Source organism: Gekko japonicus, unplaced genomic scaffold, assembly GCF_001447785.1.
Source record: "Gekko japonicus isolate JY-2015 unplaced genomic scaffold, Gekko_japonicus_V1.1 scaffold1918, whole genome shotgun sequence".
NCBI lineage: Eukaryota > Metazoa > Chordata > Lepidosauria > Squamata > Gekkonidae > Gekko > Gekko japonicus.
This window is the reverse complement of record NW_015174895.1, coordinates 152,577-168,747: the sequence shown is the minus strand read 5'-3', so window position 1 is coordinate 168,747 and position 16,171 is coordinate 152,577. Positions and strand designations below refer to the sequence as shown.

Below are 16,171 nucleotides of genomic sequence, written 5' to 3'. Positions count from 1 at the left end.
CAGCTGTTTGTCTATTGACTGACATGCATAGGTCTGATCATACTGTACTCACTTTGAAACAGTTCAGTTACCTGTGTTTGTGGGTTCGATTCTAGGTGCTGGTTTGTGCCTTTTTAAGCCCCTCATGACCAGGACCCATGTTCTTGAAGGATGGTTTCTACTGGCATGAACCTGTGCACCACCCAATTGTCAACATCAGTTTTGCTGGCTGTTGGCTTGCACAGGTCCGTTAGATCAGCTGTGGTCCAATCTGAGGAGTTTTTGGTGGTGGAGCCATCCCCGTGGAAGTCTCTTTGGAATAGATCAAGAGAGTGAAATTCAAAGTTTGTTTCTTTGTAGTCTGTTCAGTGAAGTTAAAATCCATTCTCGGGTTTTTTGCTTCTAATACTAGATCAGCTGAACCTTAGGTATGAATAGTTCAATGCCCTTAAAAGAAAAGCAAGGCTTTCTCTCATTCTATGCATTTCGGTAGCATTATTTGTTGTTCCGAGTATATAAAAAGCAAGACTTGCAGTTTTGAAAAAGAGAACTGTTTTACAAAATGAATTCTTGCATGTGCACCAAATGTATCAGGTGCTTGTTGATTATGATGGCTTAATTAAAATTCTTCCCCAGTTAGTCTTTTTTAAAGAATGCATACAGAAGCGTCTTTACACTTTCCCCGTTTTAGAACATTGTCACCTGCACCATTAGTAAACAATGACCTCAAAGTACAGTGATTTACTACATAGTTTTCTTGTTGTATACACACATGGACACCTGGAGCACAAAACAACCTGCCAACAATATTTTTTTGCCATTATGGTGCTTTTTTTGGTCCCCACCAGTGTCCCCTGAGTTTTTGCAACTGATTCAGACACTCGTGTGAATTGTTACAGAGTACTGTAGGTTTGGTGAAAGCAATAGCCTTTATTGGACAGATTATCTCACTGTAGACAGATTACACTTGGGATGGAACAAGATACCCAGCTTTCCAACAATGCTGGTGATTGATGATATTTGTTTCTCTTAATAATATGCCTTTTCAGTACCTTGGGTTCAAAGTTTGGATATTTATGACACTCACTTCTGGTGCCACAAACATGGGGGGTTTTGACAGTTGGTGTTCGGAATTGAGTTTGAGGTTAGGCTCTGTCCCGGACAGCCCAGGCAAGCCCGATCTCATCAGATCTCAGAAGCAAAGCAGGGTCGACTCTGGCAAGTACTTGGATGGGAGACCTCCTTGGAATACCAGCAGTCAGGAGGCAGGGGCAGGCTTTATTCAGCCACCTCTCTGAATATCCTCCAGCCCCCCCCCCCAGTAGGGGTCAGCGACCAGAGGTCACTATGACTTCCAGGTGCACGCACAGGCAGTCAACAGAAGTTGCCATAACTTCCAGGTGCACACACACACGCACATATAAAAATACAAAAATAAAAAAGTTTGAGGTTAGCAAACACCCCAAATATGTGTTTTGTTTCTGTACTTTTACATATTTGTCGCGTGTCAACCACTGGAGGATATGGTGGAAGAAACCTGGCAGCTGACACAGGCAACTGTGTTTTCCTTGGACTTTGGGCTTGTTCTGTGAGGAGTGTAGCTTAAAACTGCACACTGCTTATCTCTGCCAACGTGCTTTCTCTCATTATAGGGGGAAATTTGCGGTGGTAAAGAAGTGCGTAAAGAAAGAGACAGAAAAAGAGTTTGCAGCAAAATTCATGAGAAAACGACGAAAGGGTCAAGATTGCCGGATGGAGATAATTCATGAGATAGCAGTTCTGGAATTGGCACAACGCAACCATTGGGTTATTAGCTTGCATGAAGTCTATGAGACGCCAACAGAAATTATCCTGGTTTTGGAATAGTAAGTATCAATCATTACGATGTCTATTTTATCAAATGAGAGATGTTTTATTCAGTGACATGTTACAATTTGGTAAAAAAGTATCTTCAGCTTATTGGTCTTATTCAGTTTTCATCTCACCTCATTTCTAAGGCTCAAGGCAAGTTACAACTTTCAAAAAGATGCATATATTGAGGTAAATATTAAGCTAAGTACAGAATATGCACTTAAAATGACACCTGTACAAAAACACATTTTGTAGTAGGTCTAAAGATAATGCTAAATATTCCTGATTTTAAAATTTAGGATTTACATTTTTTTTCCCAAGGGTTTGAAGTGCTTCACATATATGGTCTCCAGAATCGCTTTATCAGTTTAATAAACCTGGGCTGGGGTTTTTTCCCTTTGTATTGCGGAGACTGAAAGGATAGAAGCCAGCCTATAAATTCTTAGCTGAGGAAATATTTCTGCTTCGGACTTGTCGTGACTCATATTTTTAGTCTGTGTGCACTTATGTTGGAAGTAAGCACCATTGAACAAAATTAGACAGATTTCTGGGTAAGAATGTGTAAGTTAGCTCAGATGTCACAATTTTGGTGACTGTAAGTGGTATGAGGCAACTTTCTAGACATGTTTCCTTTGAGCTATTAAGGGTTTTATGGCTGCAAATTAGCACCTTCAAGGTAATGGAGCTCACAGCCCCAAAAGCCAGTGTGGTATAGTAGTTAAGAGTTTCAGCCTAGGATATGGGAGACCCAAGTGTGAATCCCCACTCTGCCATGGTGCTTACAGGGTGACCTTGGGCCATTTGCAGCCTAATCTACCTCAGTTGTTGTAAGGATAAAATGGATGAGAGGAGAATATGCTGTTTTGGGTGCCCATTGTTGAGAAAACTGTGAGGTGGAAGTGAAGAAAGTAATAAATGTAGCTGAATATGACAGGCAGATAAAGGGTAGGATGGTTGGTGAGTGGGAAGCAAGAAGGAAGCAGTAAAATGTGAGAATATTGCAGTTCCCAAATTAAGGAAAAGAAGAAATAGTGTGGGAATGTAGATGCATGGGGTAGTGATGTGCCCCCTGCAAGTCCCTGCAGGTTCCCTACCACACAACTGGACCCAGTGGCAGGCACCACAAATTTGGGGCATAGTTTTCCTCTGTAGAGGCTGCCAGGAGGGAAGAAGGGGAATGCTGGGAGTGGGGGGCAGATAAAGGTAGGCTGGCTGGTGGGTGGGGAGGAGAAAAGAAAGCAGGAAAGGGGGGAAACTGTAGGGCTTTAAGGGAAGAGAAGGAGTAAATAGTGGGAAAAGAGATTCCCCCCCCAAAAAAAAATCCTTGCAGGTTCCCCTGCTTGTTGTATTCTGTTCTTGAAACTGTGAATGCATGAAGCTTGGAGCATCTTAATAGTGGTGACCAATACTTTGGAGTATCATCATGTGTGTGTGATTTCCAAGAACATAATTATAGACTGTCTTATGATAAGTTGATTGCTAATATTCCTGGAACATTTTGACTCATTGGAATATAACTGGCATGAATGCGAGCATCTTCTTAATTTGGTGCTGTAGGGATTATTTTAGCAAGAGAATGTAATGCTACCAGTTCAAGGTTTATTATTGTTGTAACCATAATAATGCATGATACATTAATATGAAAGCGTTGCAGGTTCTTCTTCCAAAATAAGAATGCCGACTGTTTTAATGCAGCTAATTCGTAGTAATCTCACAATTCCTACATCACATACAAATGTGTTTTTACGTGACTTGAGTCTAAAACGAAGACACACGTTCTCCTAAATGGCATTAGTTCTCGCTGCCACTGTCAAGACACAGCTTAGTAGTTGCATAAGGAACTGATCTGATTTCAGTATGGCTGACACGTTCATTTTAAACATTTCTACGTTGCCTTTCTGCAAAACGTAAGGTCTCCAAGGTAGCAGAAAAATTATATATACTTTTAACACATACGTGGGAAGGAGGGTCAATGATAGAAGACCAAACAAAACAGATAAGTCTTGTGGAACACAACAGTAGAGGGGGATAGAGCTGTCTCCCTAGGGAGGGCATTCCATGACTTCAGGGCCATGACCAAGAAGGTTGGGGTGCCACCTGAAGCAGCACCCTCGGAAATGATGTCGAGGCTGGGTAGGTCCAAAAGGTAGTAGGCACTCCTTAAGGTATGTTGGCCCCAAGCAATATCAGGCTTCAAAGATCAACACCTGCACCTTAAATAGGCCTGGAGGCAATTTAGGAGCCAGTGTAGATGGAATAAGATTGGAGTGATGTGATTCTTACGAGCCATTCCAGTTTTGTATTCTGCCCACAATATTCTGTAGCTTCCAGAGCCTCTTCAAGGGCAGCCCCACATAGAGCATATTACAGTAGTCTAATTCATCTGTTACCAGGGCATGCAGCATTAGCAAAATTTCTTCCTTTTTCTTTTTTTGCCCAAGAAAGGCCACAGCTGGCCAATGCTACCACCTGCTTATCAGTGGTCATGAACATTGGAAAAGTAGGGCAAATATTTGTAATAACTTTATCGATTTCTGCAGTTGGTAGTGTCTAGAAAGTGTGTTAAATTCTGGAATTGGGTAGTTGTCACTGGGAGCAGTGTTCCCTCTAAGCTGAGTTAGTGTGAGCAAGCTCACAGTTTCTTAGCCTCCAGCTCACACATTTTTGCCTTCGCTCAGGAAGGAGGGCTCCGGAGCAAACTAATTTATGCAGTAGCCAAGTTGCTCGCTCACAACTTTAATGCCAGGAGCTCACAAAGTAGAATTTTTGCTCACAAGACTCCACAGCTTAGAGGGAACATTGACTGGGAGGTCTTTCTGTTCTGCCTTTTAAAATCCAGCACTGGTTGGTCATGCACAACAAGCTGGTCTGGATTTGTTGAAAGGGTTGGACTCCAGTTGTTCATCCTGAATGCAGGCAGTGACCAGAGCTGGGATACATAGTTTCAAGTCCTTGGCAGCCTACAGTGTTGATTTTGAGGGAGAGAAAGCCTCAGATTTTGGAAAACAACCTCCACAACAGGAAAAATGCTTGGCATTATTCATAAAAGATTTCCCCCCCAACCCTGTTCCTCCTTCTGAATGCTTCCACAGAAGAATGCAAATTGATCCTTTCTCTATCATATAAGCTTCCACAGAAGAATGCAAATTGATCCTTTATCATATAATGCATCTCAGTGAAAGATGAAAATATTATTAGGATGGAGAAATAATTATTCTGAACTATACATTTTTGAAAACTAACAGCCAAGAAGCAAACTGGGATGCTTTAGGCCAGAAGGGTTAGAGAGTGATCGTTACTTTGACACTTCCAGTTGTGATGCTTGTTTTTTGTATTTGCCTTAAGTATATTTTGTGTAAATATACTTATTCAAGCATCCATAAAGATCTGCGAAATACTGAGAACTTCTAAGTTTAGACACTTGTAAGAATACTGTTGAGAAGATATTGAAATACATAGTACATAGCAGAATGTGCGAAATACTGAGTACTTCTAAGTTTAGACACTTGTAAGAATACTGTTGAGAAGATACTGAAATACATAGTACATAGCAGAATGTGCCCTCCAATAGGGTTACAAAAATACTACTTAATTATAATCAGACTAACGCATGAAGATAAATGTCCAACTCTGCAACTTGCACTTCTATGTGGAAGAAATGCTATTTTTCATTAACCCTTGGGGAAGGATTTGGGTTAGGATGAGGGTAAAATGGGAGATTCTTTATTAGAGCCAGTGTGGTGTAGTGGTTAAGAGTGGTGGAGTCTAATCTGGAGAACTGGGTTTGATTCCCCACTCCTCCACATGAAGCCTGCCAGGTGACCTCGGGCCAGTCATAGTTCTCTTAGAGCTCTCTCAGCCTCAGCTACCTCACTAGGTGCCTGTTGTGGGGAGAGGAAGGGAAGGTGATTGTAAATGGCTTTGAGACTCCTTAAGATAAAGAAAAGCAGGGTATAAAAAACTACTCTTCTTTCATTATGCTTGTAAAAAAAAGGAGAAAAGAAAACATAGCAAATAAGAGAGTGATCTTTGGTATGCAGTTCATGTTCAAAACAAATCAGATATGGTTCCACTGAGCAATAACCCAAGTAGTAACAGAATTAAATATTCTGTAGCATCAGATCTAGGTATACATAGCTTTTTTACTTTAATATGAAGTACTTAATGACGCAGGGCGATGATGCAGCAAGCATGAAGTGACATGACTGTTCACATAAATTGCTTATTAAGTTTGTTGTGTAGTCCTCCCCAATATTATGGAATAGTCAAATTGGAAAAAAACTGCTTTCCTGTTGTCAGAGTCTATTTTGCTTTTAACTTATAAAAGCTTGGAACCCCCCCCCCAAAAAAAAAAAAAAAAAGCTCACACAGCTCATTCTCACCTCAGTGCTGCTTGGCCTGTAGGGTTACATGCGCTTAGAATTTAGAACATCAGTGATACTCGTACTGCTAGATGTGCTCTAACAAATAAGAGCACTTACGTGGACTCACGGTGAAAAGATGCACTAAGATGCTGTTGTTTAGTGAACATACCAGGTTTGCCATGTTCTTTTTATGTGAAACTGCTCAAAGCCTTGTGACCCATAGAGGAAAGCACTGCTGAATTCCAGGCAACTTCTTCATTTGAGTGTTTTAGTTTAGCCTCAATCTTTACCCTTGGTATCAAGAAGCATTATTAGTCAGTGTTATCCCTTGTTAAACAGTCTTAGCTGCAATCTTATACATACCATTGGGTGCTTGTGCGCATCCGTGGAGACTTGGGGGGAAAAAAACCTTTGTGCGAGGGGACATGGGTGGACGCTGGAACTACCACCGGGAACGCAATCAGATGCCCGCCCTTGCCCCGCAGTTTCCGGAAACTAGTACCTCCGAGGTACTAGTTTTTTATCCCGCATCTTCGGCGGGAAGCCTCGGGTGGGCCACGGGAGCTGTACGCTTCCCAGATGTGGCGGTGAGATCGCGCCCGGAAAATCCACCTATCTTCCGTCTCTCTAGCTTGCCTAATACTCCGTGTGACCGGGGCCACAGTGGGTTTTAACCAGCTTATGTTCAAGATGCAGTGTTTGTGTCCAGAGGAGAATTCTCATTTTGAAGGTGAGCTGCATGTATCTTTACCACTTGTATCCTCTTGATATGTTAAAGTCAAGAGAGTATTTATCTATACATTTATAGCCTGCTTTCCTTTCTGAGACTCAAGGCAGACTGCAAAATATAAAAGCACTTTGATCAGACAGCATGAGACATCCAATAAACAGGACACTAAGACTCGGATTATGGAACTGGGAAACAGTGTTCGGTCTTTGTAAATATTGCCTTAATAGAAGAATCCCTGGCCTATATCCTACCACTGCACCACAAAAAACCCACTATCTTATCACTCCATTCAACAAAATGTGAAGCTTTCTTTCCAGTGAAAGTAGTTCTTTCTCTAGCAGAAGAACCACTTCTGTCAAAGGAAGGCTCTTTATGCTGGAAGAAGGCTTCAAACTTTGCTGAGCAGGCCAATGATATACAAATTTTGGTCTCTATGTTGTGGGCTTTCAGCATCTTTGCCTGACACTGAATTACTACTGACCTACGACATAACTTCTTAACACTAATTGTTAAACTAAAACAATCCTCTTCCTTAGTGCTGCTGGAGGGGAAATCTTTGACCAGTGTGTAGCTGAGAGAGAAGATGCCTTCAAAGAGAAAGATGTTAAGCGTCTCATGAAGCAGATCTTGGAAGGGGTTTCTTTTTTGCACCATAATAATGTAGTTCATCTTGACTTGAAGGTAAGATTGTGACTCCATGGAACTAATGCAGTATTGAGAACTAAACTTCTAGTTCTTTCTATTTGTAACATACTCAACCTGAAAAATGCACTTGAATCTTTTCAAACTTTCCTTTTTCTGTGCTTAGTTGTACAGTGGGCTTATTATAGAATGGGCAGTTTTGTCTATTTGAGACGCATGTGTCCACATTCCTAAATGGAACTTCCCCCTGACCTGGATGGCCCAAACTAGCTCAATCTAGAAGCTAAGCGGGGTTGGCCTTGGTTAGTCCCTGGATGGCAGACCACCAAGGAAGTCCAGAGTTGCTATGTAGAGACAGACGTTTGCAAACCACCATGTCTTGCCTTGAAAACCCTACAAAGCCATTGTAAGTCAGCTGCAACTTGAGGGCGCTTTCCACCACCACCAAATGCAGCATCTATCCAGCCTGTGTCCCCAGCAGCTCCAGCTAAAAGGATCAGGCAGTAAGTGATATGGCAGACCTCTACCTGATACCTTGACAAGATGCTACCAGAGTAGACAGCACTGAGGTGATAGACCAACTATCTGAAATGTAAGGCATCTTCATGTTTGTTCACCTGTATCAGACTGTCACTTAATTGAGCCAACTTGCTGCTCTCCCAGTCTCTACTGCAAGCACTATTCCTCCCTTGATATTTCAGCTCAGTTATTGTTCCTGGTTTAAGATGGTCTTTAATTTCTAGTTTTTATACTAGATGGTACTTTTAAGGTGAGGTTCTTGTAGGAAGATACAGACCATGGACACAAACAGGAGTGAGGAACTCAGTACTGGACTTCATATGCAGAAGGCAAAGCTCATGATATTCATAAGTATAATTCACTAACCTCTGAAATTATTGGATGGGAATGTGGGTTAGGGTTAGTCTATAACTTAGTCTATAACAAGCGTAGTTACTTCAGGTAGGAGATGGAAGTGGTGTGGATCAATAGAAGCTAGGGGAAAGAAACGGTGCAGGGCACATATAAGAACGGTGTTACAGGGTGAAGGAGCCTGTGGAGGCAGGGGCCTGCTCTGGCCTGCAGGCCCTATTCCACCCTGCCTTCCAAGGTTTTCCTAACACCTGGAGAGGATTCTCTCCCTCTCTCTCTCTCTCTCTCTCTCTCTCCCTCTCTCTCTCTCTCTCTCTCTCTCCAGTAAGCACTGCCACCTGACCCCGCTGGGAGGGTTCCAGCTTCCCTTCCAAGTTCTGAGGCCTTGCCTCTGTGTCTCCCACAGCCCAGCACCTGATCACCATGGGGACAGTTTACTGCTTTGTGCGCCCCTGGAGGAATAGCCACTTGCAAACTTCCCCCTGGCACTCCATTTAAAATAGCATGTCCAAGTCTGTGGAGGTCTATGTGGTACAGAGTACTGCTATGAGCATCAAACGTTATAAAGTATTTATTAAAAAGAAAATGTTTACAAGCATACTTTAAGCACAGCACCAGATTGAGCAAAGGATTCCAAAAGAAATGGGTAAAACAAATCCTCTGTCCCTTTCCCTATACATGCCCTATCAGATGTTAAAATATAGGACCGGCTCCTCTGGCATAGGAAGTTACGGATCCCTATAGAGTTACCATTGAAGATCCCTCCAGCTTTTTAGGCCAGCACATGGTCAATGGCTACCTTCCCAGCAGAAAGGTCTGTGTGCTCCCATGGACTCAGCACCCAAAGAAAGAGAGTTTCCACCTGGCTCCCAGGAGTTTTATCTTCTTCCTTTCCCCACCCTTCAACCAGGTGAGGCCAGGTCAGAGAAGCGTTTCCTGAAAATTCTAGACATTTCCTTCCTGGTGTCCCTCTAGCATTTAATTTCTCCAAATCTCTGTTCCCTGCTTTAAAGCCAGTTTGCTGTAGTGGAGAGCCAGTTTGCTGTAGTGGTTAAGTGTGTGGACTCTAATCTGGGAGAACAGAGTTTGATTCCCCACTCCTCCAATTGCACCTGGCTGGATGACCTTGGGCAAGCCATAGTTCTGATAAGAGCTGTTCTTGAAAAAGAACCATTTCTGCCAGAGCTCTCTCAGCCCCACCTACCCCACAGGGTGTCTGTTGTGGGGAGGGGAAGGGAAAGGAGTTTGTAAGCCGCTCTGAGACACCTTTGGGTTGTGAAGGGCGGGGTATAAATCCAATCTCTTCTCTTCTCTTCTTCTTCTAAAGGGGGAGAAGGGGGGAAACTTGACCATCCCATTGTCTAGACGTATTAGCATTTGTATGCAGGTGGACTGAGGGAAGTCTAGAAAGCAATTGCACTGACATCTTCCTCTCCTGCCCATTCTCTGCCTAGAAGAGGAAAAAAACTATTAAAACACAGAGTGGAGGTTTTGCTCATTTCAAACCTCCCAGGAAAAAATGCATTTCTTCACAGAGCCCATAGGGTAAAAGAATGAAGGAAACACCAAGAAGGTTCTGAGAAGGCATCTAATGAGGTCCTGAGTTAGTAGGGAATTGCATAAGACTGTTAATTTGGGGTTGCTTTTGTTTGCAAGCAACGTGAAGCAGCTTCATTGACTGGCACTAGCTGTCAAGAACATGTTTTGCCAGTAAAGAAACAGCTACATTGGCTGCCTCCGCACGCTTGAGCACAATTCAGAGAGCTAGCTATGACCTTTACAGCTGTAAATGGTTTGGGGGCACAGTACCTAAAGACTGATTTGTCCCTTGTGAGGGAGATAACCTGCAGAGGCTCTTCTTTGTGTGTTTCCACTCTCAAAGAATGAAGAGGGCATTGACCTTGCCGTGTTGGAACTCTCTCCCTGCATCATCTTACTGGATGCCTACCCTTGCCTGTTTGAGAGTGCTTTCTGCCCAGACCTTCCATTTAGTTTCATTGATTTGTTGCAGCTGGTATGGCAGGAGGTGGGGGAGATGTAGTAGCTATTTTATTGGTAGCCACTGTAGGTGTGATTGTATGGTGATTTTCACTGTATCAGTTGAGACATTGGGTATAAACCTGTTATGTTTTGGCCTAGGAGTATTGTGGGTATACCATTTCAGTTAAATGAAGCAGGGAGAGTTTCATGAAAAGCTGAGCTGGAACAGAGCTGTTGAAATGAACTTCGTCAACTTTTTAGCAATGGTGGTTTTATATATGATGATTTATATACAAAGGATACTTCATAAATTAAGTTCCTCAATGAGATTACAAAACAGATGATGACACTGGGTACACGAACCTCATGGAGGCAACTAGTCTATCCTGTCATTAAGCAGTGTTTTCCTATACTGATTAAACCTATTCAGTATATCTCTATTATTTTTATCCAGATCTGGATTTAAACTTTGGACTTAAATGCGGCCAGTCTAATACTGTTTATGTAGAAAGTCATTAAACTGTCTCCAGTGGACTTACTAAACTCCAAACAATAAATTTGGCTGTAATTGGTGATGTTAATAATTGCATAGTGCTCACAGGCATACATTTTACTATATAGTATATATTTAGCATATATTTTAGAGTATGGTGACATAACTAGAATATCTTTTAACACACACCCATCCAGAGCACAAAATTTCATTTGAAAGTGTTCTGTTTCTTTATGATAGTTAATGTAGGTATAGATTTAAAGCTCCATATTGATCTGAATAAGTACTGGACAGAAATGTCCTGAACACTCCTTTAGAGGCTTTGTGTCCTTTCATGTTTTGGTGTTAAAAAGATTTCTAAGTCTGCTCTGGAAGGACTCCAAGTAATGAGAGCATGTGTGCAGCTTTCCTAGGCAGACTATTGTCACAATGACAGTATTTCCATTTCTTTATTTTTAGCCCCAGAACATTCTGCTTACCAGCAATTCACCCTTGGGAGATGTTAGGATAGTTGACTTTGGTCTCTCCAGAGTAATGAACAACAGTGAAGAACTAAGAGAAATTATGGGGACACCTGAATATGTGGGTAAGTTCTTGGCATAAGTTATTGTTATGCTTGGGCCACAATGTACGTGGAGCATAAGAAACATGGTTGTGTCACTCAGTAAAGAAATATTTGTCAAAGTCTTAGATCTAACATAGGTTGCCTTCGGAGATTTAGTTTTTGCACTGTGGAAATAATTCAGAGAAGCTGAGACTCAGTGCAAGAAAAAACTGGTTCCAATGAATGCACACTACGTTGATCACAAACTGCTGGTACCCTCATTAGCAAAAGCTGTGGAAGCACCAGGATGTTTCTGTATACACTGGTATGTTTACACTGTTTGAAGAAAACATAATAACTAAATCCTTTCTGCTCCAGCTCCAGAAGTCCTGAGCTATGACCCAATTAGCACTGCCACAGACATGTGGTAAGGAAAGTTCTTTTTTTACTGAACTGTTATTTAAAAAATGGACTGTATCCTCCCCCATCTCAGGTCTCATGACTTTATTTTCTGTTTTCAATTTAGGAGCATTGGAGTACTAGCCTATGTCATGCTAACAGGAGTCTCTCCTTTCTTGGGAAATAATAAACAGGAGACATTCTTAAATATATCTCAGATGAACGTAAACTTCTCTGAAGATTTTGACCTCATATCAGAATCTGCTGTGGATTTCATCAAAGCTCTTCTGGTTAAAAGACCTGAGTAAGTTCTACTTTAATGTTCTGCTTCATTGCCTTAAAACCACGCTAGCCAAAATTTTGAGCTGCGGTCGTTAATATTACCCTTATCTTCAGTTAAGCATTGTACCGAGTGCACACAGCGGTGTGTACTTGTGTATTCCTGACAGTAAGGCTGTATACTGTTTTATACCCCTGTGCTACGGTCCTAATTTTTATTTGTATTTTAAGGGCCAAGGATTTTTTTACATTGTTGAATGAACCATTGCAGCACACTTTACATTTTAAACATGAAACAATGCTATACTGTTCCCTGTCTATGAATCCATGATGTCCTCAGCCTAAAAATGTATCAGAATCTGCTGTGGATTTCATCAAAGCTCTTCTGGTTAAAAGACCTGAGTAAGTTCTACTTTAATGTTCTGCTTCATTGCCTTAAAACCACGCTAGCCAAAATTTTGAGCTGCGGTTGTTAATATTACCCTTATCTTCAGTTAAGCATTGTACCGAGTGCACACAGCGGTGTGTACTTGTGTATTCCTGACAGTAAGGCTGTATACTGTTTTATACCCCTGTGCTACGGTCCTAATTTTTATTTGTATTTTAAGGGCCAAGGATTTTTTTACATTGTTGAATGAACCATTGCAGCACACTTTACATTTTAAACATGAAACAATGCTATACTGTTCCCTGTCTATGAATCCATGATGTCCTCAGCCTAAAAATGACCATTTGCTTCCTCGTAAAGAAGCCAGTTTTGATTAGTTAATCTTTTTCTCTAGTAATGTCAGTGTTGCTGCTACTGCAGCAGTAGTAAAAGTAGCATTCTGAACAGGGCTAGCAAAGGAAACGGTCACCTAGTTGTGCTGTACTGGCCACTTGAATAATCAGTACTCAAATCCAGAGGATGACAGAAGACAGGAGGGCCTGGCGTGATGTGGTCTATGGGGTCGCAGAGTCGGACTTGACTGTGCGACTGAACAACAACAACAAAGTGCTCAAAAGGTTAGGCCCATCATTGCGCCAGCCATAGGAGACCCATGGCTACTTCAACAGCCCACTTGAGATCCTGGGTTCTTTTTCACTCTTACGCCCTTTACAAAGCCACGTGCATGCCCACCAGCTGCTGCTCTACCAGCCAAGCCATTGGGCTCCAGCACAAAAGGTAAATTGTCCTTCAACAGGTATTGTGAGCAGCATGGTCACCTTTGTGTCATGACTTGGCATCAGTAGTGGACTTAGCAAGAATCGTACATAGTTCTTAAGAATAAACCAGAAACTGGCTCATAGGCTGTAGCTACTTTAATGCTTTTGGCTTGATACTAGCAGTCCTGCTTCCTTCTTTAACAGTGTTTTACTACTTTGAGGAGGGTGTATTTGAGCACAAGAAACAGTCTTATACTAAGTGTATCAACTGTCTTCTGACTGCGAGCAGCTGTCTCAGGTCTCTTGAATCACCTTGTACATTATCATGTTAACTGGAGATGCTGGAACCTTCTGCATGCAAAACCAATGCTCTGCCACTGAGCTATGGCCCCATTTGAACTTTTTGCAAACTCTAGAATCTTTTTGTGTATTCATATTCAGTATGTCCCAATTTATTATCAGCCCCTGCCCTTATAAGTGAATTGTGGTAGAGGGGGGAAATAGCCCATCTCTCCTGTCAAATCCAGGAATTAATCTTGACCGGGTTTATATTAACTGAAATATTTAAATAGGGTAGGAGGAGGAGTGTGCAGGGAGCCATCTGAGCGAAGAGCCCAGTTGCCTGAAATACTTGCAAGAGGTAAAATGGCACCTGAGTACAGTTCATGTGCAGCTGCTAACCGTGTGGATTGTCTTCACATTACTGCAAAAACTTGCAGTGACTTGCAGTGGAGTGGCTGTCCAAGAGGTAAAATGGCACCTGAGTACAGTTCGTGTGCGGCCGCTAACCGTATGGATTGTCTTCACATTACTGCAAAAACATTCTTGGTGACTTGCAGTGGAGTGGCTGTCAAAATGACTGGCTGCTGCCATGCAGATGTCATGGTTTTTCCAAGTCTCAAGGATGGTGTCATGGGACCAGGGCCCGCTGCATGCACAGACTTTGCAATGATGATTGAGTTGTTATAGGGAAAGTGTAAAACATGGTAATGGCAAGGTCGGCTGATGCTAGTGTGCTTATACAGCTTGCCTTTCTGTGCACGCACATCCTATACGTTGTCCTCAATGTGATAAGTGTGGGAAGTTTTTTGCAGTGGGAAACTGATTCTGAAATGCATTTTTATTCTTGTATTCCTTGAGCCAATGGTTTCTGTTTTGTCTAGGGAAAGGGCAACTGCGGAAGAATGCTTGTTACATTCATGGCTAGCACAAACTGATATTCCTGAGACTCTGTGCTGGAGTAAGAACATAGAAGAAGCAGCAGACGCTCTTACTGTAAACGAGGAAGATTCCACTTCTGAACTTTCTGTAGACGGAGAAAAAACAGAAGAATCAGTCGTGACAGAAGAGCTGATTGTAGTGGCTTCATATACCCTGGGACAATGTAGGCAATCAGAAAAAGACAACATTGTTGAACAAAAAGCCATTTCCAAGAGGTTTAAGTTTGAGGAACCATTGTTGCAAGAATTGCCCGGAGAGTTTATTTACTGAGTTGTGACTTGCTTCTCCCCTTGAGACTCTGAAACTAATTTGGGAGACTGGTCCTTTGCCTCCCACATTTTATGTATAGCCATGTGCGTATGTCCTTCTAGATACAGGAGGAAAATATTAAAAGCCAACTAGAAAACTGTGCCAACCTCTTTAATTTTAATGGAAGTAAGTATATGAGAGGTATCCTATGGATGTGAGAGCTTAAGGCAATGTTTCTGATTTTTGTTGGTATGTTTAAAGCTTTTGTATAGCTGCTGTTTAATTTGTTGGTCTTCATGATTGCAGGCTTACTGCGTGCATCAGAATACCAAGAGAGACTAATATTTGGGCAAAACTTGCCTGTAGCTTCTTCTTCTCCCTGGAGGTGTAACTCTGAAATGTGTGATCTGATTCTGCTTTCACTTGGTTGTTCAAGCCATGTAGCACTATTTAGACGAAATAACGCTTGTGTGGAAACCTTTGCTGTTTTACCCTAAATGATTTTGCATGGTGCTTCCTTCTTTCCTCATTGGGTTATGGATTTCTTCATGGTACAATGATGTTCTGCCTTAAACAGGTTCCTTCTAAAGCACTAAGCAACTGTGTGTGTAAGTCATTGGGAGGGGGCTGTTTTAGAATATTTGTGTGAGGCCAGAGACATTCACCCAGTGGCTTGAAAGGTATCTGAAGCTCTTCCAAGCACTGTTCTCCAAAGTGGCATACCCCCTGTGTTTCGAAAGGGCCTTTCCAACACTCACTTCTCTGCAGCTTCTACACTCATCCCAACCTATGAGAAGAGCAAGCTTACCACAGGGAAGAGAGAGCGAAATCACCACCACGGCAGCCATCCAGGAGAGGACCAAGGTGGCCACAGTGGAGTGGTGGCGGCCTTGTTCCCACTTCTTCATGGCCAGCTTGCTTTCTTCCAGGCACCAGGGCAATCTCACGCACTTGTGTTTCAGTTTCCATCATGTGAAATCTGCTGCCTTCTGCTGCATCCAGCTTTTCTAATTAGTGGCCGTTACTTGTCTCTTTTTCCTCGTGGCATTGTGCTCTTGACTTTCTCCTTCTAAACTGGCTTCTTCATTTGTGTCTTGTTGTTGCTGTTTCTGGTGCTGGAAACTGATTTTTTGCTTCCGTTATGTACATTTTCCCAGTGGTTCTCTTGCAGCATTACCTCTTTATATTCTTATAGGAAGAGTCAAACAAATGCCTCCCCTCCCCCCACACACAATCAAGCTATAAAGGGCACAAAGACTGTATAGCTTATGGAGATCAAATGGATATTTACTGCCTTTCAGAGTGCACACTGCAACATTCCTTTTATTCATATTAGCTATTTGTCTTTGGTTTCAGTAGAAGTTGCACTGGACTTCTAAACAATTTATTGTGCAGTCTAGAGATGCGAAGGCCTAGGAAAAGGG

The 16,171-nt window shown here is 42.2% G+C and overlaps 1 protein-coding gene across 1 annotated transcript in view; it reads left to right on the top strand.

Annotated features, from left to right (window-relative positions):
- The window catches only part of STK17A (serine/threonine kinase 17a), a 31,866-nt gene extending 15,695 nt beyond the window's left edge, over window positions 1-16,171 (top strand). Inside the window, exons 4-9 of the mRNA XM_015424959.1 lie at window positions 1,632-1,844; window positions 7,461-7,605; window positions 11,369-11,495; window positions 11,832-11,880; window positions 11,980-12,156; window positions 14,441-16,171. Coding sequence (XP_015280445.1) covers window positions 1,632-1,844; window positions 7,461-7,605; window positions 11,369-11,495; window positions 11,832-11,880; window positions 11,980-12,156; window positions 14,441-14,768 — 1,039 coding nt within the window. The 3' untranslated portion in view covers window positions 14,769-16,171. The remainder of the gene's footprint in view (window positions 1-1,631; window positions 1,845-7,460; window positions 7,606-11,368; window positions 11,496-11,831; window positions 11,881-11,979; window positions 12,157-14,440) is intronic.